This window comes from Protopterus annectens, chromosome 9.part0, assembly GCF_019279795.1.
Source record: "Protopterus annectens isolate FY-2018-M chromosome 9.part0, PAN1.0, whole genome shotgun sequence".
Lineage (NCBI taxonomy): Eukaryota > Metazoa > Chordata > Ceratodontiformes > Protopteridae > Protopterus > Protopterus annectens.
Window position 1 is genome coordinate 1,526,348,517 of NC_056743.1, and position 20,137 is coordinate 1,526,368,653.

Consider the following 20,137-nt stretch of genomic DNA (forward strand, 5'->3'; position numbering starts at 1 on the left):
CAGTTGTAAAATCTGAGGAATGTTTGGGATAAGAGGGTCATGCCTTTGAGCCTGGTTCCAGGCGCAGAATCTCTTCCATTTTTCTGAGTAAGATTTCCTGGTGCTAGGCCTCCTGGCTTCCAGAATGACATCCATAACAGCTTTAGAGAGAGGTGTTGCCTGTCTGACTAATGGAGCTGCCATGCAGCCAGGTTTAGTGTTTTGAGCTGACTGTGCAGGATCCGATTGTTTTGTTGAGTCAGGAGGTGTGAAATTTGAGGCAGAATCCATGGTGGGCCTTGAGCTAAGTTCTTTAAGATTGGGTACCAGTGCTGGCGTGGCCAGTCTGGAGCAATCAGGATCATCTGTGTTTTTTCTTGTCTGGCTTTTAGGAGTACCTTTGAAAGGAAAGGCAGTGGTGGGAAGGCATAAACTTTTAGTTTTTTCCAGCTGAACGAGAGGGTATCCACTTTCCATGCTTGTGTGTGGTAAGTCCTTGTGCAGAATTTTTGTAGTTGACAATTTGGTGGGGAGGCAAAAAGATCTATGTCTGGGCATCCCCATTTTTGCGTTACCATGCCGAAGACTTGTGGATTCAATTTCCATTCATGAGGGTCCATGATATTTCTGCTTAGATCGTCTGCCAGAGTATTTTTCCTTCCTGGCAGGAATTGTGCTTGCAGATGAACTTGATAGGTTAGAGCTGTGTTCCACAAGGTCATGGCTTGCCTGCATAGGGGATAAGAATGAGTGCCCCCTTGCCTGTTTATGTACCATATTACTGTGGTGTTGTCTGTCCTTAATAATAATTGTCCTGGATGCAGAAGATCCTTGAATGCTGTTAGGGCATTTTGAACAGCCAACATCTCTTTTTGATTGATGTGAAGACGCATTTGGTCTGTGGTCCACTTGCCCTGAATACATTCTCCTGCCATGTGTGCTCCCCAGGCGTAATCCGAAGCATCTGTTGTTAAGAGTCTGCCTGGCTGTGGGTGGAGTGAAAGGGTGACCCTTGTTGAGGTGACATGCCTGTGTCCACCATCAAAACTCCTATTGTAGGCAGGGAATTATTGGAATTACTGCTTCTAAATTGTGAGACTGTTGAGTCCAAATACTTTTTAGGTACCATTGCAATTTCCTCATATACAGTCTTGCATATGGGATTAGTAGTATGCAGGATGCCATGAATCCCAGGGCCTGCAGAATTTTTCTTGCAGGGAGATGGGACTTCTTTGCCAGTAATTGAAAATATTGAGTCAGTTGTCCTTGTTTGTCTGGTGTGAGGTAAGCCATCTGGGCCATTGTATTTAAGCTGGCACCCAGGAATATTATCTGCTGTGAGGGCACTAGTTTTGACTTCTTTTCATTTACTGTGTACCCTAGAGAAAATTAGCAACCTTTTTACAAATGCCAGATGCTTTAGAAGAATGTCTTTTGTCTCTGCTTGAATGAGACAGTCGTCCAGGTATAGATATATTTGAATTCCTTTTTGTCTGCAAATGCAATTACTGGTGCCAGGCACTTTGTAAAGACCCTGGGTGCAGTAGATAAGCCAAAGGGCAGTGCAGAGAACTGGTAGTGCATTGTACCAGCTTTGAATCTGAGGTATCTTCTGCAATTCTGTCTGATAGGGACATGCAGGTATGCCTCTTTGAGGTCCAAAGTAACAAGCCAAGCCTTCTTGCCTAGCATGGGAAGAAGCTGCTGTAGTGTCAACATTTTGAATATCGGAACATTCTGGTAAGTATTTAGAGTTGAAAGGTCTAGAATGGGTCTTCCAGGTTTTGTCCTTTCTGGGGACCAGGAAGATTCTTGAGTAAAATCCTTGTCCTTGTTCTTGCTGTGGTACTTTCTGAACAGCTCTCATGTCCATGAGGGCTTAAATTTGTTTTTGAGCCTCTGCCCATTGATTTTGTGGCAGGTTTGGCATTCCTTTTAGCCTTGGTAAAGTGTGAAAGTGGAACCTGTAACCTTGAAACACAATATTCAGAACCCATTTGTCTTGGGTGATTGTTTGCCAATTTTGAGAAAAAAGTGCTAGTTTTCCCCCTAAGGTGGCTGCCAAAAGGGAAGTGCTTAGCACACGAAGGGGAAAGTCATTGGGAATATTTCCTGTAAGGTTGAGACTTGTCCTCACCTCCTTTTGGGGTTGAGGTGCCCCACTGTTGTTGTCTGTTAGAGCCTTGGGGTTGAGATCTGCCTCTTGGGCGTCTGTATCTGCCTCTCTGTGGCCTGTCTGACACTGGAAAGGACCAATTCTTTGCAGGCCAATTTCTGCTAAATCGAGGTGGCTGTACCTGTAAGAAATCTTTGACTGTTTGCATAGATTTTGTCTTTATCCTCCATTTTCTTTAACACCTCTTCTGCCTTAACACCAAACAAGGTATCATGCTGTAAAAGAGCATCCAATAATTTTGCCTTAACATGATCAGGTAAACTCTGTTCTTTTAACCAAGCATGTCTTTGAATCACAGAACCTGTAACTGCGGCTCTACAAGAGGCCTCTAAAGAATCAAAACCACATTGCAGAGTACACATTGCAGAGTATGTTTTCCCACCTGTTCAACTGCATGCAATAAATCCTGCATTTCCTTATAGTCAGGGGCTTCTGAGCTTGCAAGCATTTTCTGTTTTAACTGAGCCATTAAATACTGTTGGCACTTAAGCATGTGAAACTGGCAATTTAAAGCCTTTACTGCTAAAGTTGCAGAAGTGTAAACTTTCTTCCCCCATCTATCCAATGCTCTGGAATCTCTGTCAGAGGGGACTGGATTTTTTGCAATGGAAGCCTTAACCCCTCTGGGACCCTGGGAAATAGTTTCTGGATCAGCAGAAGGGTTTTTATAAAGAAACTTGTGAGAGTCAGGAACTCTATAATACCTATCTGGCTTGGCTGGTGCAGGGGGTAAAGAATCAGGAGATAAACTGGATTCAGAGAACACATCATCCACAATATCTAACACAGGTGGGATAGCTAGGGGCCTGTGCTGAGGCAATAAAAGGAAGTCCCTGAGCCTTTTCTTGGATTCTGAATACTCCTTACTTTCCCAAAGGAAATGCTTCCTCATGGTATGTAAGGTTTCCCCAAAAGAATAATCCTCAGGAGGAGAGGCTGAAGAGATGGATTCTTCAGCATCAGAGGCCTCATAGGGGGTAGAGAGTATCCCTGGTCTGAAGAGGAATCAGAGGAAATGGAAACCTGATCAGAGGAATCATAGTCTGTATCCTGCCTAGGCCTTTTCTCAGGAGGGGGATGGGAACCCCTGATTAGTGTAATGAGGTCTTCAACCATTTTAAGCAGGTTTCTTAGGCATGGAGGACGGTCCAGGAGAATGCTGTACTTGCTTCTTGCATTTAATGGTGTTTTTGTCTTGGCTGCTGCTGTAATGGTAAGCTGTGAAGGTCTGAAGACACCCTCAGAAGCCAATGCCTGCTCAGCGGCTCTGGAGCCATCTGAGGGGTTAGTTTCCGTAGGCCCAATACCTTGAGTTTCCAGGGGCCTAGTTGTCTCCACATGGGAGTCGGAGGCGGCCTGTGGCTCTGAGGTAGCGGGTGTCAGGGGCTGCGAAAGCACCTCACTGAGAACCGGCAAAACGGCGACTGGCCTAGAAGAGGCTTCGTCTGTTTTGGACCTCGGATGTCTGTCCTTATCCTTGTCTTTGCGTTTTTTCATAATTGCGGTCGTCTGTTGATCCGACAGCATAGTATAATTGAATCTGTGGCCAGAGTAGTGCAAAGCAAAATCAAAACATCGTTTTATAGTGCGTTTGTTAAATCTGGCACAAAACCGACAACTAGTGACGTCGTGATCAGGGCCTAGGCATGGAATGCTTTAAGAGTGGAAGTCCTTATGAGGTATTTGCTTCCCACAAGAAATACAATTATTAACTTTTTCTGACATCGGTCTGAGGCAAGAAAAAAAGTTTCCCCAATGGGGTACTTAGCTTTATTGAAGACTTCGGATCTGAAATTCAACTTCGAAAATCTCAGGAGTCGGACGACCGGCACTTGCGAGCTGCTTTTGCTTCGGGCACCCCGCGGCAAGAAAGACTGGAGTAAATGGCGTTGGGATGCATCTTTTATACCCCTGGCGCACTGACGTCAGGGAAGAAGCGACAGCAACCGACGCCGGACCAAGACTTTGGAACTCTGGCTGACCACGGGACTGCCTGATGGCAGGATAATCCAAGTGTAATGACTGCAGCAGTGTAACACGATGAACATCATACTCCACAGTTGTATTAAGAACTTGTGTGGACACCATTACCACGAGGTCTAGTTGGGTGCATCAAGGTTGAATTTGCCCAAGTGGTTGTACACAGGTGCAACCTGTACACCTGGAGTCCAAGGCATCTTGCAGCTTGGACTGCTGGAGTCAGTAAGGACATACCTGAACAGGCAATACTGCTGCTGACAGGGTACCATTGTTAGCATAGTGAAATATTCTTATCTCAAGAACAGTCCCTGTGAATACAATGACTGGTACTGCACAGGTGCATGCAACTTTTGCAAGGTCAGTGTCAGACAGCATCTCAGTTGTAGTGGCATAGATCTGATGGGAGATGGTAAAAGTGCTGTTGTATTGATGTTGGTTGCAATGGCCTCAGTATCTGTAGCTCTATTGGGGTCACAGGAGATGGTAAGAGTGCTGTTGTATTGATGGTGGTTGCAATGGTCTCAGTATCTGTAGCTCTACTGAGGTTACTTATGACACTGATGAGAACCAGCAAATGAGAACTAAGTTTGGAAAAAAAACACACAGAAAAAAAAAAAACTAATAAATTTCATCTCTTGTGTTCCTTGCTGCTGGGTGACATGCCTGCCTGCATCTCATTGTGCATGTCCATATGGCCCTTACCAACTGCTTCTGATAAATTCTTGGAGACACTACGGAAGGTAAAATTGCCCAAGGTGAGTTTCCTCTCCAAAGCTGGCTGTGGGATGGGAGGGATCATTGAGTGTGTTCTGTCGCATTTCCTACCTCTGCATTTCCACAATCCTCTGTCAGAAAGTCCTCCACATCTTAGAAGGCCTTTTGGGAACAGTCTGAGAAGCCTGTCTGATGCTAAAAGGTCTCAGAGCAGGGGTTTTCATAACCACAATCTTCAGCTTTTAAATCAACTTTTTGTCTCAGGGAGAGCATCTGAAGGAAGGATTACTCATTAACTAACTGATCAGAGTCTAGTGAAGTGGTTCTAACAGGAAGGGATTTCTTTGTCAAATATAACAAAAGCGTATGTTGCTGGCAAATAAGTGGCTTGAGTGAAGTCTACAAACGAGGCAGAACATCCTAAGCAAATCACAATGAATGGCCTCTGTTCAGGTCAATAAAATGCCTGCAGGAGCATTTGTTGAAAGGAAGAGATTTTGAAGCTGGGAAAGACAGCCATGCCAACAGATTACACTGCTGACACAAGACCAACAAATGTACACTTCTTGGTTAAAAAATATATAAGCAGAGAAAAACAGCATTTCCTGACATTGCAAGTGTAGTTAGAAATGTTAACAGCAAACTCTAGAAAAAAAAAAAAAAAAAAAAAAAAGGAGTTGAGTGCTGAGAATCTGTCCAATACCTCTAAACTTTAGTTGTAGGGGACATTTGGGGTGCTAAGAGCTGAGCAGCATCATGGGACCGCCACATTGAAAAAAAGGCTCCCAGGAAGTCCTGGCACTTCTAGCAAAAAGTTCAACCTACTATTAATGAAGGTCCACTTGTATTATCTCAGTTTCCCATAACTCTCTTAATGATTTCCCATACCTTAAGAGCAAAAACTATACAATGTTGAAGTTTAAAAATTGTACTGTACAGTGCATGCTCTGTAGCACATGAATGTACATCTTCCACTCACCATGATTGAAGAGATTATTTCCTGAACGCTGACAGAAGTGCTGGTGCTGAGATGCTGTGGACTCTTGCCACCTCCCATACTACCTATGAGATTGGCTAACACTGGAGGCAGCTTTGCACTTGTGGCACTATCGGGAGACTGTGAAGCAGGAAGTGTTTCACCAGAATCTTGGTACATACTGTCATCCATAGAATAATCCTGGAATAAAAAAAAAAATACTTTTTACTAATACATTTTGAGAAAAACACAAACAATAGAAAAAAATTAAAAAATAAACTGCAATACAACAAGAATATATACTATAATGGGAATTGTGTACTATCAAATAAGTGGAAAAATAATTAATTGAAATAATGAAAGTTATGCACTTTCACAGAACAATCTCCATGATCTACATCCACCCGTTAAAAGTCAGGACTGGTAGCCATAGGCAATAAACTTCTCACCTCTCCCAAATTCAGACTTCTTTCTCTCACACCCATAATGCATCACTCCTCCCTTCCCCTCAAAACTGAGTTTACCCTGAATTACATTCTACTGAGGAAATGGACAAATTCCACCCCCATGCACAGGCTTCAGGGTCATATGAAGAGGTGTCTGCAGAGACAAAGCTGATAAGTGCAGAGGAAGGTGTACAGATATGGATCACAAAGATCAAGAAGTTATGTACTCACCATAACATTCGATGTATGTAGTCCATCTCGCCTTACGTTCTTACCCCTGGGGTTCGGAGCCGAACCTCGGCTCCGACTCGGCCATACTCTAGCTCAAAGTCTTCAATTGGCTCGTGGCTAAGAGGTATCCCATCATGCAACAAGCCCATTCTCCAGATCTTGTTTGCTGCAAGCAAGCACGCGCACACACACACACACACACACACACACACACACACACACACAAAAAGAACAACCCCAAGAGAAAGGACTACTGACACCTATAGACTATATCTCCAGGTCCTCAAGGAGGGGGGGTTAGTAAGAATGTAAGGCGAGATGGACTACATACATCGAACGTTATAGTGAGTACATAACTTCTTGATGTTATGTAGTCCAATCTCGCCTTCATTCTTACTCCTGGAACAGCGTCCCTAGCACCTTGACCATGAGTGGCTCAGTGAAAAATACTCTTGAGCACTGTGGAACCAAAGGAAGATCTGCCTCTAGAGACCAGATCTAATTTGTAGTGACTAATAAAAGTACGAGGCGAAGCCCATGTTGCTGCAGCACAAATATCATCCATAGATATCCTTGCCTGAAATGCAGTTGAGGTAGCCACAGTTCGTGTAGAATGAGCCTCCACTTTAAAGGGTAATTCTTTGCCATTGGAAGCATAAATAAATGAGATGCAACTGGAAATCCAGCGAGACAAGATTACTTTAGAAACAGGAACCTCAAGTCTAGTGTCTGAAAATGAGACAAACAGTTGATCTGATTTCCTGAAATCTTTTGTCCAATGTAAACAGAAATGCAATTGTCTATGAATGTCTAGCTGATGAAACTTAATTCTGCCTTGTTAGAAATTTCAGGAAAAAACACAGGCAACTCAATGGATTGGTTGATATTGACAACAGAAGCAACCTTTGGAATAAAGGAAGGATTGGTTCTTAAGAAGACCCTGTCTTTGTGAAACACCAAATAAGGTGGCTTAATCGATAAAGCTTGGAGCTCAGAGACTCGCCTAGCTGAAGTTATTGCTACCAAGAATACTGTCTTCCATGACAAGAATTTAATGTCACACGTAGCTGCGGGATCAAAGGGAGTCAAGGTGAGCTTCTACAATACAAAATTGAGGTCCCATGGCATTACTGGATCAAAGACCGGAGGTCGGAGTAACATTGTCCCTTTCAGAAAGGCCCTACAAAGCCTATGAGCCATAAGGTTGGGCTCATTAGCAACGTGAAAGGTAGAAATCGCTGTTAGTTGCACTTTAATGGTTGCTGCAGCTGACCCCTGACTGAACAGTTGAGAAAGAAATTCTAATATTGCCGAAATAGGCGCTGTATAAGGATCAATATGTCTTTCACAAGCCCAAATGGAGAATCTCTTCCACTTACTGGAATAAATCTTCCTGGTAGAAGGCTTGTGAGAAGAAGACTGAATGTGGACCACTTCTGGGGAAAAATCATGAAGCCTGACTACGGACAGAACTGAAGCAGCCAAGCTTCAACTTGAGGGTCTGGATGGAGGGATGGAACTGTCCTGACACAAGAGTCAGCAGATCTGGATCTGGGTCCAGAATCCAGGGATCGTCCATTAGATAGGGTTGAAGGAAGGGAAACCAAATCTGATAAGGCCAGTGTGGGGCAATCAGGATCATTTTGCTTCGCAAAGACTGTGCTTTCTGAATGACCTTTGATATCAGAGGAAATGGTGGAAAGGCATAGAGAAGACTGGAGAACCGCAAAAGAAATCACAGTCCCCCTGGTTATGCGGGGCCTCCTCTGCCTCTAGGGCGGCATCTACCTGAATTTCCACCCCCTCCCCTGCCTCTGGAGGGGGAATCACTTTGTGCGTCCTGAAAAAAAACTCTGCAATGTCCTGAATCACATTTTTCCACCATTTTGCCCTTGGGGTAAGGCCTAGAAGGTATGGAAAAACGGACTCCCACAGCAGACAGGGTTTTTCCTTCCTGCTCGCACCTAGTGAGAGTGTCCTTCATCCTGGTTCTGAAGAACAGTGAACCATCAAATGGGGCGTTGGTGAACATAGACTTGAAGGCCTCCGCGAAATTATACAGGCGCATCCAGGAGTGTCTCCTAAGAGTGACTCCGGAACCCGCTGCCCTGCTCGCTCCATTGGCTGTGTATGAGATCAGCCTCAAGGAGGAGTTGGTAAGGGAATTTAGGGCCACTGCATCAGAAACATTACCCTGTAGAGAATTGTCTAGCTCTTTTAGATCATCTCTCTGGAGCCTTGTAAAATGCGTCAAGTAGTTCAGCGACCGCAGAGTAAAGGCCGCTGAGGTAAACACCCGCTTCCCATACCTGTCCATGGCCCGGGACTCCTTGTTAGGCGGATGGACGGTAGATGAAGTTTCAGCAAGTTCCTTCTTGGTGGCTGCTGCCACCACCATGGTATCTACTGGAATGCCTTTTGTCAGATATTCCTTGTCTGTGGGAGTGGACAAAACTTTTTGTGTTTCCTAGGGACCGATTCCACAGTGTCGGGAGTTTCCCACACCTTTCGATAGATGAGATCTAGTAGCTCATCGAAAGGGGCAAGACCCAAGAGGCGGAAGGTTGAGACCCGAAAGCCTTCAGGAACACCGACTCCTCATCAGAAGGGGATTTGGAGGGCCAGCCGCTTCTCTGCTTCAAGATCTCAAGGATATCAAGGATGGGCGGCACAGTGGTGCAGTGGTTAACATTGTCGCCTCACAGCAAGAGGTTCTCCGGTTCGATTCTCGGCTGGGGTGCCTTCTGTGTGGAGTTTGCATGTTCTCCCTGTGTTTGCGTGGGTTTCCTCCGGGTACTCCGGTTTCCTCCCACATTCCAAAGACATGCATCTGGAGCATTTCTCCCCGGGCCTCCGCTGAAAACAGGCTCTGTGGAACCTAGTCGGACATTCCCGGTCAACAAATGTTAAATAAAATAAATAAAAAATAAATAAAATATCTGAAAAAGAGATATCTTCAGAAGACGACTTAGGGGACCCCTCTGACTCCTCAAGGTCAGTGTCCAACGTGAGAGACTTGTCCAGGGAGTCGACGTGTTTCCTCTTACACAATCTTTCTGACAGGCTCCTCGGGCAAAAACTCTTGGGAGACGTCAGAAGGTTGGGGACCACTCATGGAGGTATCCTGAGGCCTTGGGTCTCCGCTGACCAGGGATAGAGGGTGATCTGAAACTGACACAGGTGCCGGAGGGGGAAGAGTATCGGTGCCGTAGGATGTAGCTGATGACCTTGGCCAGCATGCTCCTCATAACCTCAAAGGCTGATCCTCCCCGGCTCCGAAGGCCGACTAACCGTAGAGGATACAGTAGTAGCCCTCGGCACTGAGGAGATGAGGTCCAAAGCAGATGCTGGGTCCAAGCTCACCCGAGCCGAAGCACCGAGAGGAAGGCTTGGAAGCGATGAAGATCGATCCGAGCCCTCCCCCTCGGGTCCGACCGGGGAACTGTGGACCTTCGACCCCATGGAGGGAGCTGACTGGATCGGAGCGGAAATCAGAACCGAGAGGCCAGGAAAAGCTACTGGAACCGACCTAACGGCACCCGACGGAATCGACAACTCTGGCTCCGAGGGCCGAGAAAGGCTCGGAGGCGGAACAACAAATGATGAAGAGGCCATGGTCTCTGGAGCCAACTGGGATGGCGCCGAAATCAATTTGGCCAGCACCGATGACTGAAGCAGTTTCTTCACCACTCTAACAACATACTCATCGGAAAGGGTCCTCGAGGACCTGGAGGATATAGTTGGAGATCTGGATCTCCCTACAGAGGGAGACTTATATGAAGGAGAACCCGGTCGAACAACTGGAGACCGGCTCCGAACCAAAATACCCGTGACCGGCTCCGAAAGGCTGGGAGCCGATACAGACTTACTCAATACACTACCTTCTGTCGGCACCGAAGCCAATGTAGCCGAAGGAGGAGAAGCTGTTCTAGCAACTTTATCTGGTGCCTCCGAAGAAACAGACGGAGCCGGAGAGCACTTCTTAGCAGTCTTTTTGTCCTTTTTAGCTGGAGAGGATATGGCACTGGAAGACTTAACCAAGTCTTCCTCGAAGGAGTGTTTAAGCAGTCCTTTCAGAATGACCTTGTTCTTCCTCTCCTGCAGCACACGGGGACTGAAGGAATGACAAAACAAGCAGGACTCCTGGAGGTGAATAGCCCCCAAGCAGTACACGCACACAGAGTGCCCATCAGTCAAAGACATTTTGTTGTTGCATTCAACACACTTTTTAAAGCCCGAAGGCCTGTTTTCTTTAGAATCCTTAGACATGCTGGATAAAGGAGTACACACACATGGACAAGTGCAAAACAACACATAAACACAAAATACCTAACTAAACCCCGCGCGGGAAACTAGAGCCTCTAACTAAAAATGGCCTAGTAACCAACTGGAACAAAAACTACAGGGAGGACTAGGTCTTCTAATTTAAATGGGCCTAGCCCGGGGAAACAAAGGCAGGATAACACCACTACCAGAGACAACAAAACACTAAGTAAGCTAACAAGTATATAGGAAGCACAAAACAAAAGACCACAAACAATGGGGAGGACTAGGCCCTCTAACTGAAGCGAGCCTAGCCCATTGGAAGTAAGGGAGAGAACGGGATGCCAAAAATGGCCAACGAAAAGGCCGCACAACCAGCAAGAGAGACACACACAGTAGCTATGAAAATAGCTTTTTATGATCAACAAATAGCCAAAAATTTAGAAAAAAGTATACTTAGCCACAGCCAAAAGCGAGACCACGTCTGAGCGTAACGAGCGGCAAACGAGATCTGGGGAATGGGCCTGTTGCATGATGGGATACCTCTTAGCCACGAGCCAATTGAAGACTTTGAGCTAGAGTATGGCCGAGTCAGAGCCGAGGTTCGGCTCTGTACCCCAGGGGTAAGAATGAAGGCGAGATTGGACTACATAACATCTAATGTTATGGTAAATACTTAACTTGTCATACAGGATCCAGTCTGTCCATTTCAAACTCGGGACAATTTCTTCAGCTACTGCACTTGTGTGGTGTCATGAAAGAATAAAACTGAAGAAGGTGGACCAAAAGGCTACCCCGAACCTTGAGATCGCATTTAACTTGCAGAGTCTTAAAAAATGTGCACCATGCTGAAGCTGCAAAGACATCATCCATGCAGGAATACTTAAGACTGAACAAGCAGATGCAGCCATTGCAGAATGGGCTTTTGGTTTACTAGGCAGATTTAGGTTATGTTTTGTACAGCATGTGGATGCAAACTTATGTGACTATCAACAGCTAGGGTTGCAACTGTACAAATTTCAAACTCTCAAGAGATGAGATTCAAATTTATTTGTACAGGGGACCAACCTTCCAGTCAACATTAGAGTTAAAGTCAACACGAACTCGGAACAGCAGAATCTTAGCACTGAGTAAGAGTTCTCTACCAAGGGCTCAAGTGCCAAAATAGTCAACATGAAAACTGGCCCCAACAGGATAAGTGCTGAGCCACTGGCGTCAAGAACTTTAATCCTAGTGGTCCACTGGTGCACAGACCTCTGCCATGGTCACTGGCACAGATAAAGCCAATGGTGGTGAAGGAAGAAACTTAACAGGCAAAGATGCAGACGTCTACAGTAATGCCACTTGCCCAGAGACACCTGGTGAACAGATTGGGCCTGTGGAAGGATCAGCAGAAGAGGGGGCAATGGTCCAGTCCTGGCTAACCCCCCCAGATATTAGAGGAGGAGATGCTCATCTTAATTTGGACCCTAACTAAAGCTCTTTCATCCTATCCCAGCCCAAATTAATGGAGACAAGAGCTACAAAGAGATAGCACACTTACCATAAAGGTAGATGTTCGAGTGTGTTCACTGTTGCAGTCATCACATTTGGGTTATCTGCATGCAGTAGCCCTCAGTCAGCCTGATTATCAAAGTCTTGGGTCCTGTGTCTGTTGCTGTCTCACCTTCCGTGATGTCAGGTAGTAAGGGGTATAAAGCATGCAGTCGACGCCATTACATCAGTTTTTCTTGCCCCAGATGTCAGGTGCCCCCCTAATGAGAAGCAATTATATATCTCTATATATCTATATATATATATATCTCTATATCTCTCTCTCTCTCTCTATATATATATATATATATAGACAGATAGATAGATATATATAAATATACATACATACACAAGGTTATACCTCCAACAAAAAAGCAAATACACCAAAAAGCTTTTAAGTATAGTAAAGGAGAGTAGAGGTATTGCCAAAAGAAGTCTGGGGGCTGGAGGGAGGGTAACGAGGACTACAACAGTGAATACCACTCGAACATCTACATTTATGGTAAGTATACACAAATGTACTATGTTCTTCGTGTTTCACTGTTGCAGTCATTACATTTGGGTAGATTCCCAAAGCCAAGGATGGGAGGAGGAATTTAGATAGCATTAGGACCAGCTATAAGGCCCTGCAAGACTTCAGTGGCAAAGACAGCTCTGGATTTTGAGAAGATTGGCAAATGGTAATGCTTGGTTAAAGTATGTACAGAACTCCAGGTAGCAGCTTCTAGGATGTCCCTGGTAGGGACACCTCTGAGAAAGGCTGTAGAGGTAGATGCAGCCCTGGTTGAATGGGGTCTAATCCCCTGCGGGATAGGTTTTCCATGGTGCTTACAGCAGAAATTAATGCAATGGCCTATCCATTTAGAAATGGTTTGCTTTGAAATAGCCTTCCCCTCTGCCCCTTCAGCAAATGCCACCAGCAGTTGTTCAGATTTCCTTTGAGGTTTAGTCCTGTCCAAGTAAAATCTAAGTCGTCGGTGCACATCTAAGGAGTGCAGTATCCGTTCTCCTTTGTTCTGTGGATTAGAAAAAAAGGTCGACAAATGAATGCATTGATTAAGAGCCACACTGGATACCTCCTTGGGCATGAAGGAGGGACACCCTGTCCGCATGAAAGATGATGAAAGGTTCCACTGCCATAAGGGCCTGTAAATTCATATACCCTTCTTGCTGAAGTGATTGGTAAAAGGAAGGCTGTTTTCCAAGAAAGGAATTTTAACTCTGCACTTGCAGCTAGCTCAAAAGGAGGAAGAGTGAGTTTTTCCAATACAAAGTTAAGGTCCCAGGGCTGGGGTTGGGGCTCTCCCAGGTGGTCTTAAGTTTTTGGACCCTCTGAGGAACTGCTTGAGCAGTGGATGAGAGAAGAGGGGTGGTTCTGTGTTGTAATGAGCTGAAATGGCTGAGGTGTGAATTTTGATGGAAGAAAAAGAAAGGCCCTTGTGAAGCATCTCAGTTAAGTATTGAAGAATTTGAGGTAAATTGGGCACTGCTGTGCCCATCCCTTGTGTTTGGTTCCAGGCACAGAATATTTTCCATTTTTCAGCATAAGATTTTCTAGTACTAGGCCTCCTTGCCTCCAAAATGACATCCAGCACTTGTTTACTGAGGGATGGTAACAGAGAGATTAAGTAATTAGCCAGGCTGCCAGGTACTGGGTTTGAAGCTGGGGGTGCAGAATCTGACTTTCCTGCTGTGACAGCAGGGTAGGGGGGTCTGAGGCAGCTGCCATGGAGTCAGCAGTGACACACTGTGCAAGAGGGGGTACCAGTGTTGGTGTGTCCCGTCTGGTGCAATCAGTATCATCCTTGTTTTTTCCTGTTTGATCTTTGGAGAGGAAAGACACGAGGAGGAAAGGCATAAACTGACAGATTTTTCCAGCTGAAGGACAGAGTGTCACTTTCCAAGCTTGTTTGTGGGGAGTCCTTGTGCAGAATTTGTCCAATTGGTAGTTCTGGGGGGGGGGGGGTAAATAGGTCTATATCTGGGTTCCCCCATTTGTTTATCAACATGTTGAAAGTCTTTGGTTCCAGGTTCCAGTTTCCACTTGTGTGGGTCCATGAGATTTCTGCTTAGTTTGTCTGACAGTGTATTTAGTTTTCCTGGCAGGAATTGAACCTGTAGATGCACTTGGTAGCTCAAGGCTGTGTTCCACAGAGCCATGACTAGTCTGCAGAGGGGGTAAGAATGGGTGCCCCCCTGCTTGTTTATGTACCACATAACAGTGGTGTTGTCCATCTTTGCCATTAATTGTCCTGGAAGAATGTGGTCCTTGAAGGTTGTCAGAGCATTCTGTACAACTAACATTTATTTTTGATTGATATGCAGGTGCATTTGACTTGGGTTCCATTTGCCTTAAATGCACTTCCCTGCCAGGTGAGCCCCTCCATGCATAGTCCGATGCATCTGTTGTTAGGGTTTGGGCGGCAGGGGGTAGAGTGAATGGTAGTCCCTTGTTTTGGTGGCAGGCCTCTGCCCACCAAAGGAGCTCTAACCGTAGGCAAGGTATGATATGAATCATTGCTTCTAGATCCTGAGAATGTTGACACCATAGGCTTTTTAGATACCATAGTAGTTTCCTCATATGCAGTCTTGCATATGGAATTAGTAGAATGCAGGAGGCCATGAACCCAAAGGCTTGCAGTATTTGCCTTGCAGATAACAGGGTTTTTGTGGCCATGAGTTTGAAGTAAGTTGTCAAATGAATTTTTCTCTGGCGTAAGGAAAGACATCTGGGAAGTTGTGTTCAAGCCTGCTCCCAGGAATATAATTTGTTGACAGGGTACCAGATGTGATTTATTTTCGTTTATGGTGTACCCCAGACAAGTTAGCACCTTTTGTACAAAAGCCAGATGATTCAAAAGTATGTCCTGGCTTTCTGTCTGAATTAGACAATCGTCCAGGTATGGGTATATTTGAATATTTCTTTGCCTGCAAAATGCAATGACTGGAGCCAGGCACTTTGTGAATACCCTGGGTGCAGTAGATAAGCCAAAGGGCAGTGCAGAGAACTGAAAGTGCATGCAGCCTGCTTTGAAGCATAGGAATCTTCTGCAAGATTCCCTGATTGGGATGTGCAGGTAAGCTTCCTTTAAATCCAGTGTTGCCAACCAGGCATCTTTGCCTAGCATAGGAAGCAACTGGTGAAGAGTTCGCATCTTGAATTTTGGAATCACCCAAAAGGTGTTTAAGATAGAAAGGTCCAGGATAGGACGCCATGAGTTGACTTTTCTGGGTACCAGAAAAAGTCGAGTAGAAACCTTGTCCCTTTTCCTCTTCTGGTACAGATTGAAAAGCCTTTATGCTTAAGAGAGAAAGTACTTACTTTTGAGCCTCTGCCCACCAATTTGGGGGTAGGTCTGGCCAACCGTTTGTGGCTGGTAAAGTGTGGAAGTGAAATCTGTATCCTTGGGAAACTATATTTAAAACCCATTTGTCCTGGGTAATGAGTTCCCAGTTTTTGACCTGCAGAGCAATCTTCCCCCTAAAGGAGCAGTCAGTTGAGAAGTGCTTGGAATTTTTAAAGTTAAGTCATTGAGACAGCTTACCATAGGGGGGAGACTTGCTACTCCCTGATTTGGAAGTGGGAGCCCTCCGCTGCTTAGTCCTGTGCGTACCCTGGGACGGAAGCCTGGGTGTTCTGCTGGTTCTGGGTTTAGTCTGAGAAGGCCTGGAAGAGGCAGGAAAGGACCAATTCTTAGAGGGCTAATGCCTACTAAATCTTGGAGGCTGTACGTGTAGGAAATCTTTAACAGTTTGCATAGATTTAGCTTTTTCCTCCATCTTTTTAAGAACTTCTTCTGCTTTGCTGCCAAACAAGCAGTCCTGATTTAAGGGAGCATCCAGCAATTTAGCTTTAACATGATCTGGCAAAGATTGCTCCGTAAGCCAAGAATGCCTTCTAAGTATAGACCCAGTGATAGCAGTCCTGCAAGATGCCTCGAGTGAATCAAAACCACATTGTAAAGTATGTTTTCCAACCTGTTCAGCAGAATGCATTAAATCCTGTAAATCCTTCTTTTCAGCACAGTCAGGAATCATCATTTTCTGTTTAAGCAATCCAATAATATGCTGCTGATACTTTAACGCATGAAACTGGTAGTTTAAGGCCCTAATGGCCAAGGTTGCAGAAGTGTAAACCTTCTTACCCTATCGATCCAGCACCCTGGAGTCTCTATCAGAGGGGGTAGGATTTTTGGCAGTAGTAGCCTTAATGCCCCTTGGGTCCCTGTGAAATGGTCTCAGGATCCACAGTAGGATTTTTAAAAAGGAACTTGTGAGAGTCAGGAACCCTGTAATATCTATCAGGTTTTCTAGGAGCAGGAGGTAAAGAGTCAGGGCTAAGCTAGATTCCGAAAAGGCATCAACAATGTTTAGTACAAGAGGGATAGCTAAAGGCCTGTGTTGGGGAAGGAGTAATAAATCCCTAAGCCTCTTTTTAGAATCAGTGAAATCCTGGCTTTCCCAGCGGAAATGCTCCCTAAGAGTATGCATGGTTTCACCGAAAGAGAAATCCTCTGGGGGGGATGCAGAAGGACTAGAGTCCTCTGCATCAGAATCCTCATAGGTACATAAGGATAAATCCTGGTCATTCATTACAGAAAACAGAAAATCCTGGTCATCCAGAAGTGTCAGCAAGCAAATTCAGTCTTAGGTCTCAGAGGTTGGCTTCACCTGATTAAATTAAAAGCAAAGGTGTCTTCAGCCATTCTTATTTTTTTTTTTTTAGAGTCTGAGGTCTGACCATGCTGCATCGCATTTTCTAGGCATGGGATATCGATTTTTCCTTGAAGAAGAAGATGGTGTTGGTTTAATATGCAAGTCACTAGGCCAGAATACACCCTCAGAAGCCGGTGCCTGCACAGCGGCTTCGGACCCATCCGAGGTAGAGACATCCGCAGGTTCTACAGTTGAAGCATCTCGCGGCATACTGGACTCCGAATGGTCTCAGTAGAGGCCTGCGAATTTGAAGTAGCGGGTATCAGGGGCTGCAAAAGCACCTCACTGAGTACCGGCGAACTGGTGACTGGCTTAGGAGAAGCGTTATTGGCAGCTTTGGACCTTGGCGGCCTGTCTCTGTCTTTATCTTTGCGTTTTTTTCGGAATGTCGGTAGTCGGATGGCTTACCGAAGACATATCTAGATAATTGAACCAAGTACCAAAGCATTTAGAAGAGTAAATATACGGAAGACGAATAGTTCATTGCTTAAATAAGGCACAAAACCCAGAGTGAGGTACGTCGTGGTCAAGGCTTAGGCAAGGAACACGTACGAATGAAAATCTTTATGAGGTATTTGTTTTCCACAAGAAATACAATTACTGACTTTTACTGACATCGGTTTAGAGCAAGAAAAAGTTTCCCCAACGGGGTCCTTAGCTTTAGTTGAAGACTTTGGTACTGAAACTCGAAAACAAAAATTTCAGGAGTCTGTCGACCGGCACATGCAAACTGCTTCTGCTTCGGGCACCGCACGGCAAGAAAGACTGATGTAATGGCGTCGGCTGCATGCTTTATACCCCTGACTACCTGACGTCACGGAAGATGAGACAGCAACAAACACAGGACCCAAGACTTTGATAATCAGGCCGACTGAGGGCTACTGCAAGCAGATAATCCAAATGTGAAGACTGCAACAGTGAAACACGAAGAACATCTGATCAAACATACCTCAGAGGAGGAGAATGGTCTGAGCTCCAGATATTTGGGCAGTTCACTTTTACATGAAAAAAAGATGCTCTTTTCCAAGAGAGAGGATACAGCAACGGAAGACAGCTTGAGCTGACATACCCAACAGTAGAGGCCTGCTTGATAGTGACAATTTGAAATGACGAGTCCTACCTTTGCTGCAACTTGGATGCAGGAAAAAAACTGTCTAGGTCTCTAGCAACCCTCTCATCCTCCACTTTCTTTCTCCTATTTAACATCAGATGTGGCTGACAAGTCACTAGTAAGAGTACTTTTCAAAACAAGCTTGCTGTGCCCTCTTTTGTATAGTTCTACAACCAAAGTTCTTACAAATAGTGCACTTAGGTGTTGCAACCCCAGGCACACAAACCATAAAGCATGCATGTCCTGAAAGAAAAAGTTATGGGCACATTTCCTTAACTTCTAAAAACCTTAGGCCTTTTCCCTAATCAGTACCTGCTCTGATAATATAACTAAGCACTGCTAAATTTAGCAGCCAACTGCAACAAGAAAAAGTAACAGCATAAAGGTAACAATTAAAGGTCTTGGCAAAACAACTACTTATGTATGGGAGTGGGAAGGAGAACAGTTTAACTTTCTAACTTAAAAAAAGAAAACCGCAAACCTGCTCTTTTAATACAGTGACAGAAAAAATGGTAAATTCTAACCTGTAATTTCAAGTAAACAGAGGAGAGAGAAAAAGTAAACTGAAAATTTGTGAAAGCACAAGCTTAGAAGCATCTTGCCCAATCATCAGCAAACAAGATCTGAGGAGAAGGGGAGATGCACTGAATTATGGGCATGAACAGTGAAGTTTAAGATTGCTAAGCATTACAGATTTCTACCTGTGACTACCAGTCCAGAATTTAAACTGGATGGACAGTATCATGTAAGATCCATTTGTTTGGAAAATACTATGAATTCCCAAACCTTGTCAACACACGTGACCATCAAAGAAAATGCTCAGTATAATGTTTAAGAAAACTAACTACTGTTAATAACTGGATTAAAGTTAGCACAGCTACAGCTTACATCAGCTAACAAAGCAACTTACTTGCTGATCTCCAGTCTAAAAAATTGTTCCTAAATGTATTACAGAGTTTGAATAGAGTTCAAAATCATTATCTGTTTTAAGACACAAGTTTCAAACTTAGAAACATTGTTCATGGAACTCCACTGGGTCGTAATGTTAAAACCATGACTTAAGACTGAAAGAGCAGTAATCTACACGTTTATTTGTCTAGGTTGTCTATACCTGAATGTAAAATTATTGCTTGTGTCATATTCAGTATATTCAACACTGAGTTTACAACTGATTATTATATAAAGTCCTTTCAGGTTGCATGCAAGGATGTGTACAGGAAATGTAAAGTATTTCTGCAATTTGATTCCCACAAACATAGCAAACTGACAGACAATTAGGGTAGAAAGAGGCTGTTTAGGAGGGGGAGAGGTAAGCATTACAAAAAAACTGTATAAAATATTTTCTTGAAAGGGATGCAAAGCATGGGTGGAAATATTGGCCCAGGTTTTGCTACTACTTGAGGTAAGGTCTTACTCATCCCAAAAGGAAGAAAAGAAAATACAAGCAAGTATAAAGTTTAAAATGAACTTTTAAGACTTGGTTTGGTTTAGACTACATTAAAAAAAGCTCCAGTGAGTTTAAGATATTTAGCTATGTTAAATTAAGTGATAGTTAAACTCCTCTTTAAAGACACATATCTACAGCACAGTTTTAGGAAAAATTACAAAAAAATTTCAGCATCTGAAGAAAAATCTCTGACGAGTTTGATATCCATCCAATATCACACTTTCTGCTACCATGCATATGACACCAAGAACATTACCACATTTAGTCAGAATGCCACTACCCAAACTTAAAATGCTGTACATAGAGTTCAGATGCAATAATGGGCACCGTTTAGTAGTATAACTCAGCCTAACATACACATGGGATCACTGCTTTTGGGAAAGTCATATACACAATTCTGAAATTCAGCCAGTGGCAGGTGTCAAATCTATGGCCAAATCTTTTCAACTGCCAGGTTGTTCATCTAATGTTACACAATCTCATGCCATGGCCATTAGAGGGCAGCCCATTTTCGGGTAGCAAACTTCTCATTTTTTTTCTGTTCACTGCTGGCATTCAAGACGAA

The 20,137-nt window shown here is 44.3% G+C and overlaps 1 protein-coding gene across 3 annotated transcripts in view; it reads right to left on the bottom strand.

Annotated features, from left to right (window-relative positions):
* Positions 1 to 20,137, bottom strand: part of PPP1R10 (protein phosphatase 1 regulatory subunit 10) — a 357,506-nt gene that overhangs the window by 101,767 nt on the left and 235,602 nt on the right. For all 3 annotated transcript variants that reach the window (XM_044084477.1, XM_044084478.1, XM_044084479.1), the window contains one exon: positions 5,829 to 6,026. In XM_044084477.1, the coding sequence (XP_043940412.1) occupies positions 5,829 to 6,026 (198 nt within the window). The remainder of the gene's footprint in view (positions 1 to 5,828; positions 6,027 to 20,137) is intronic.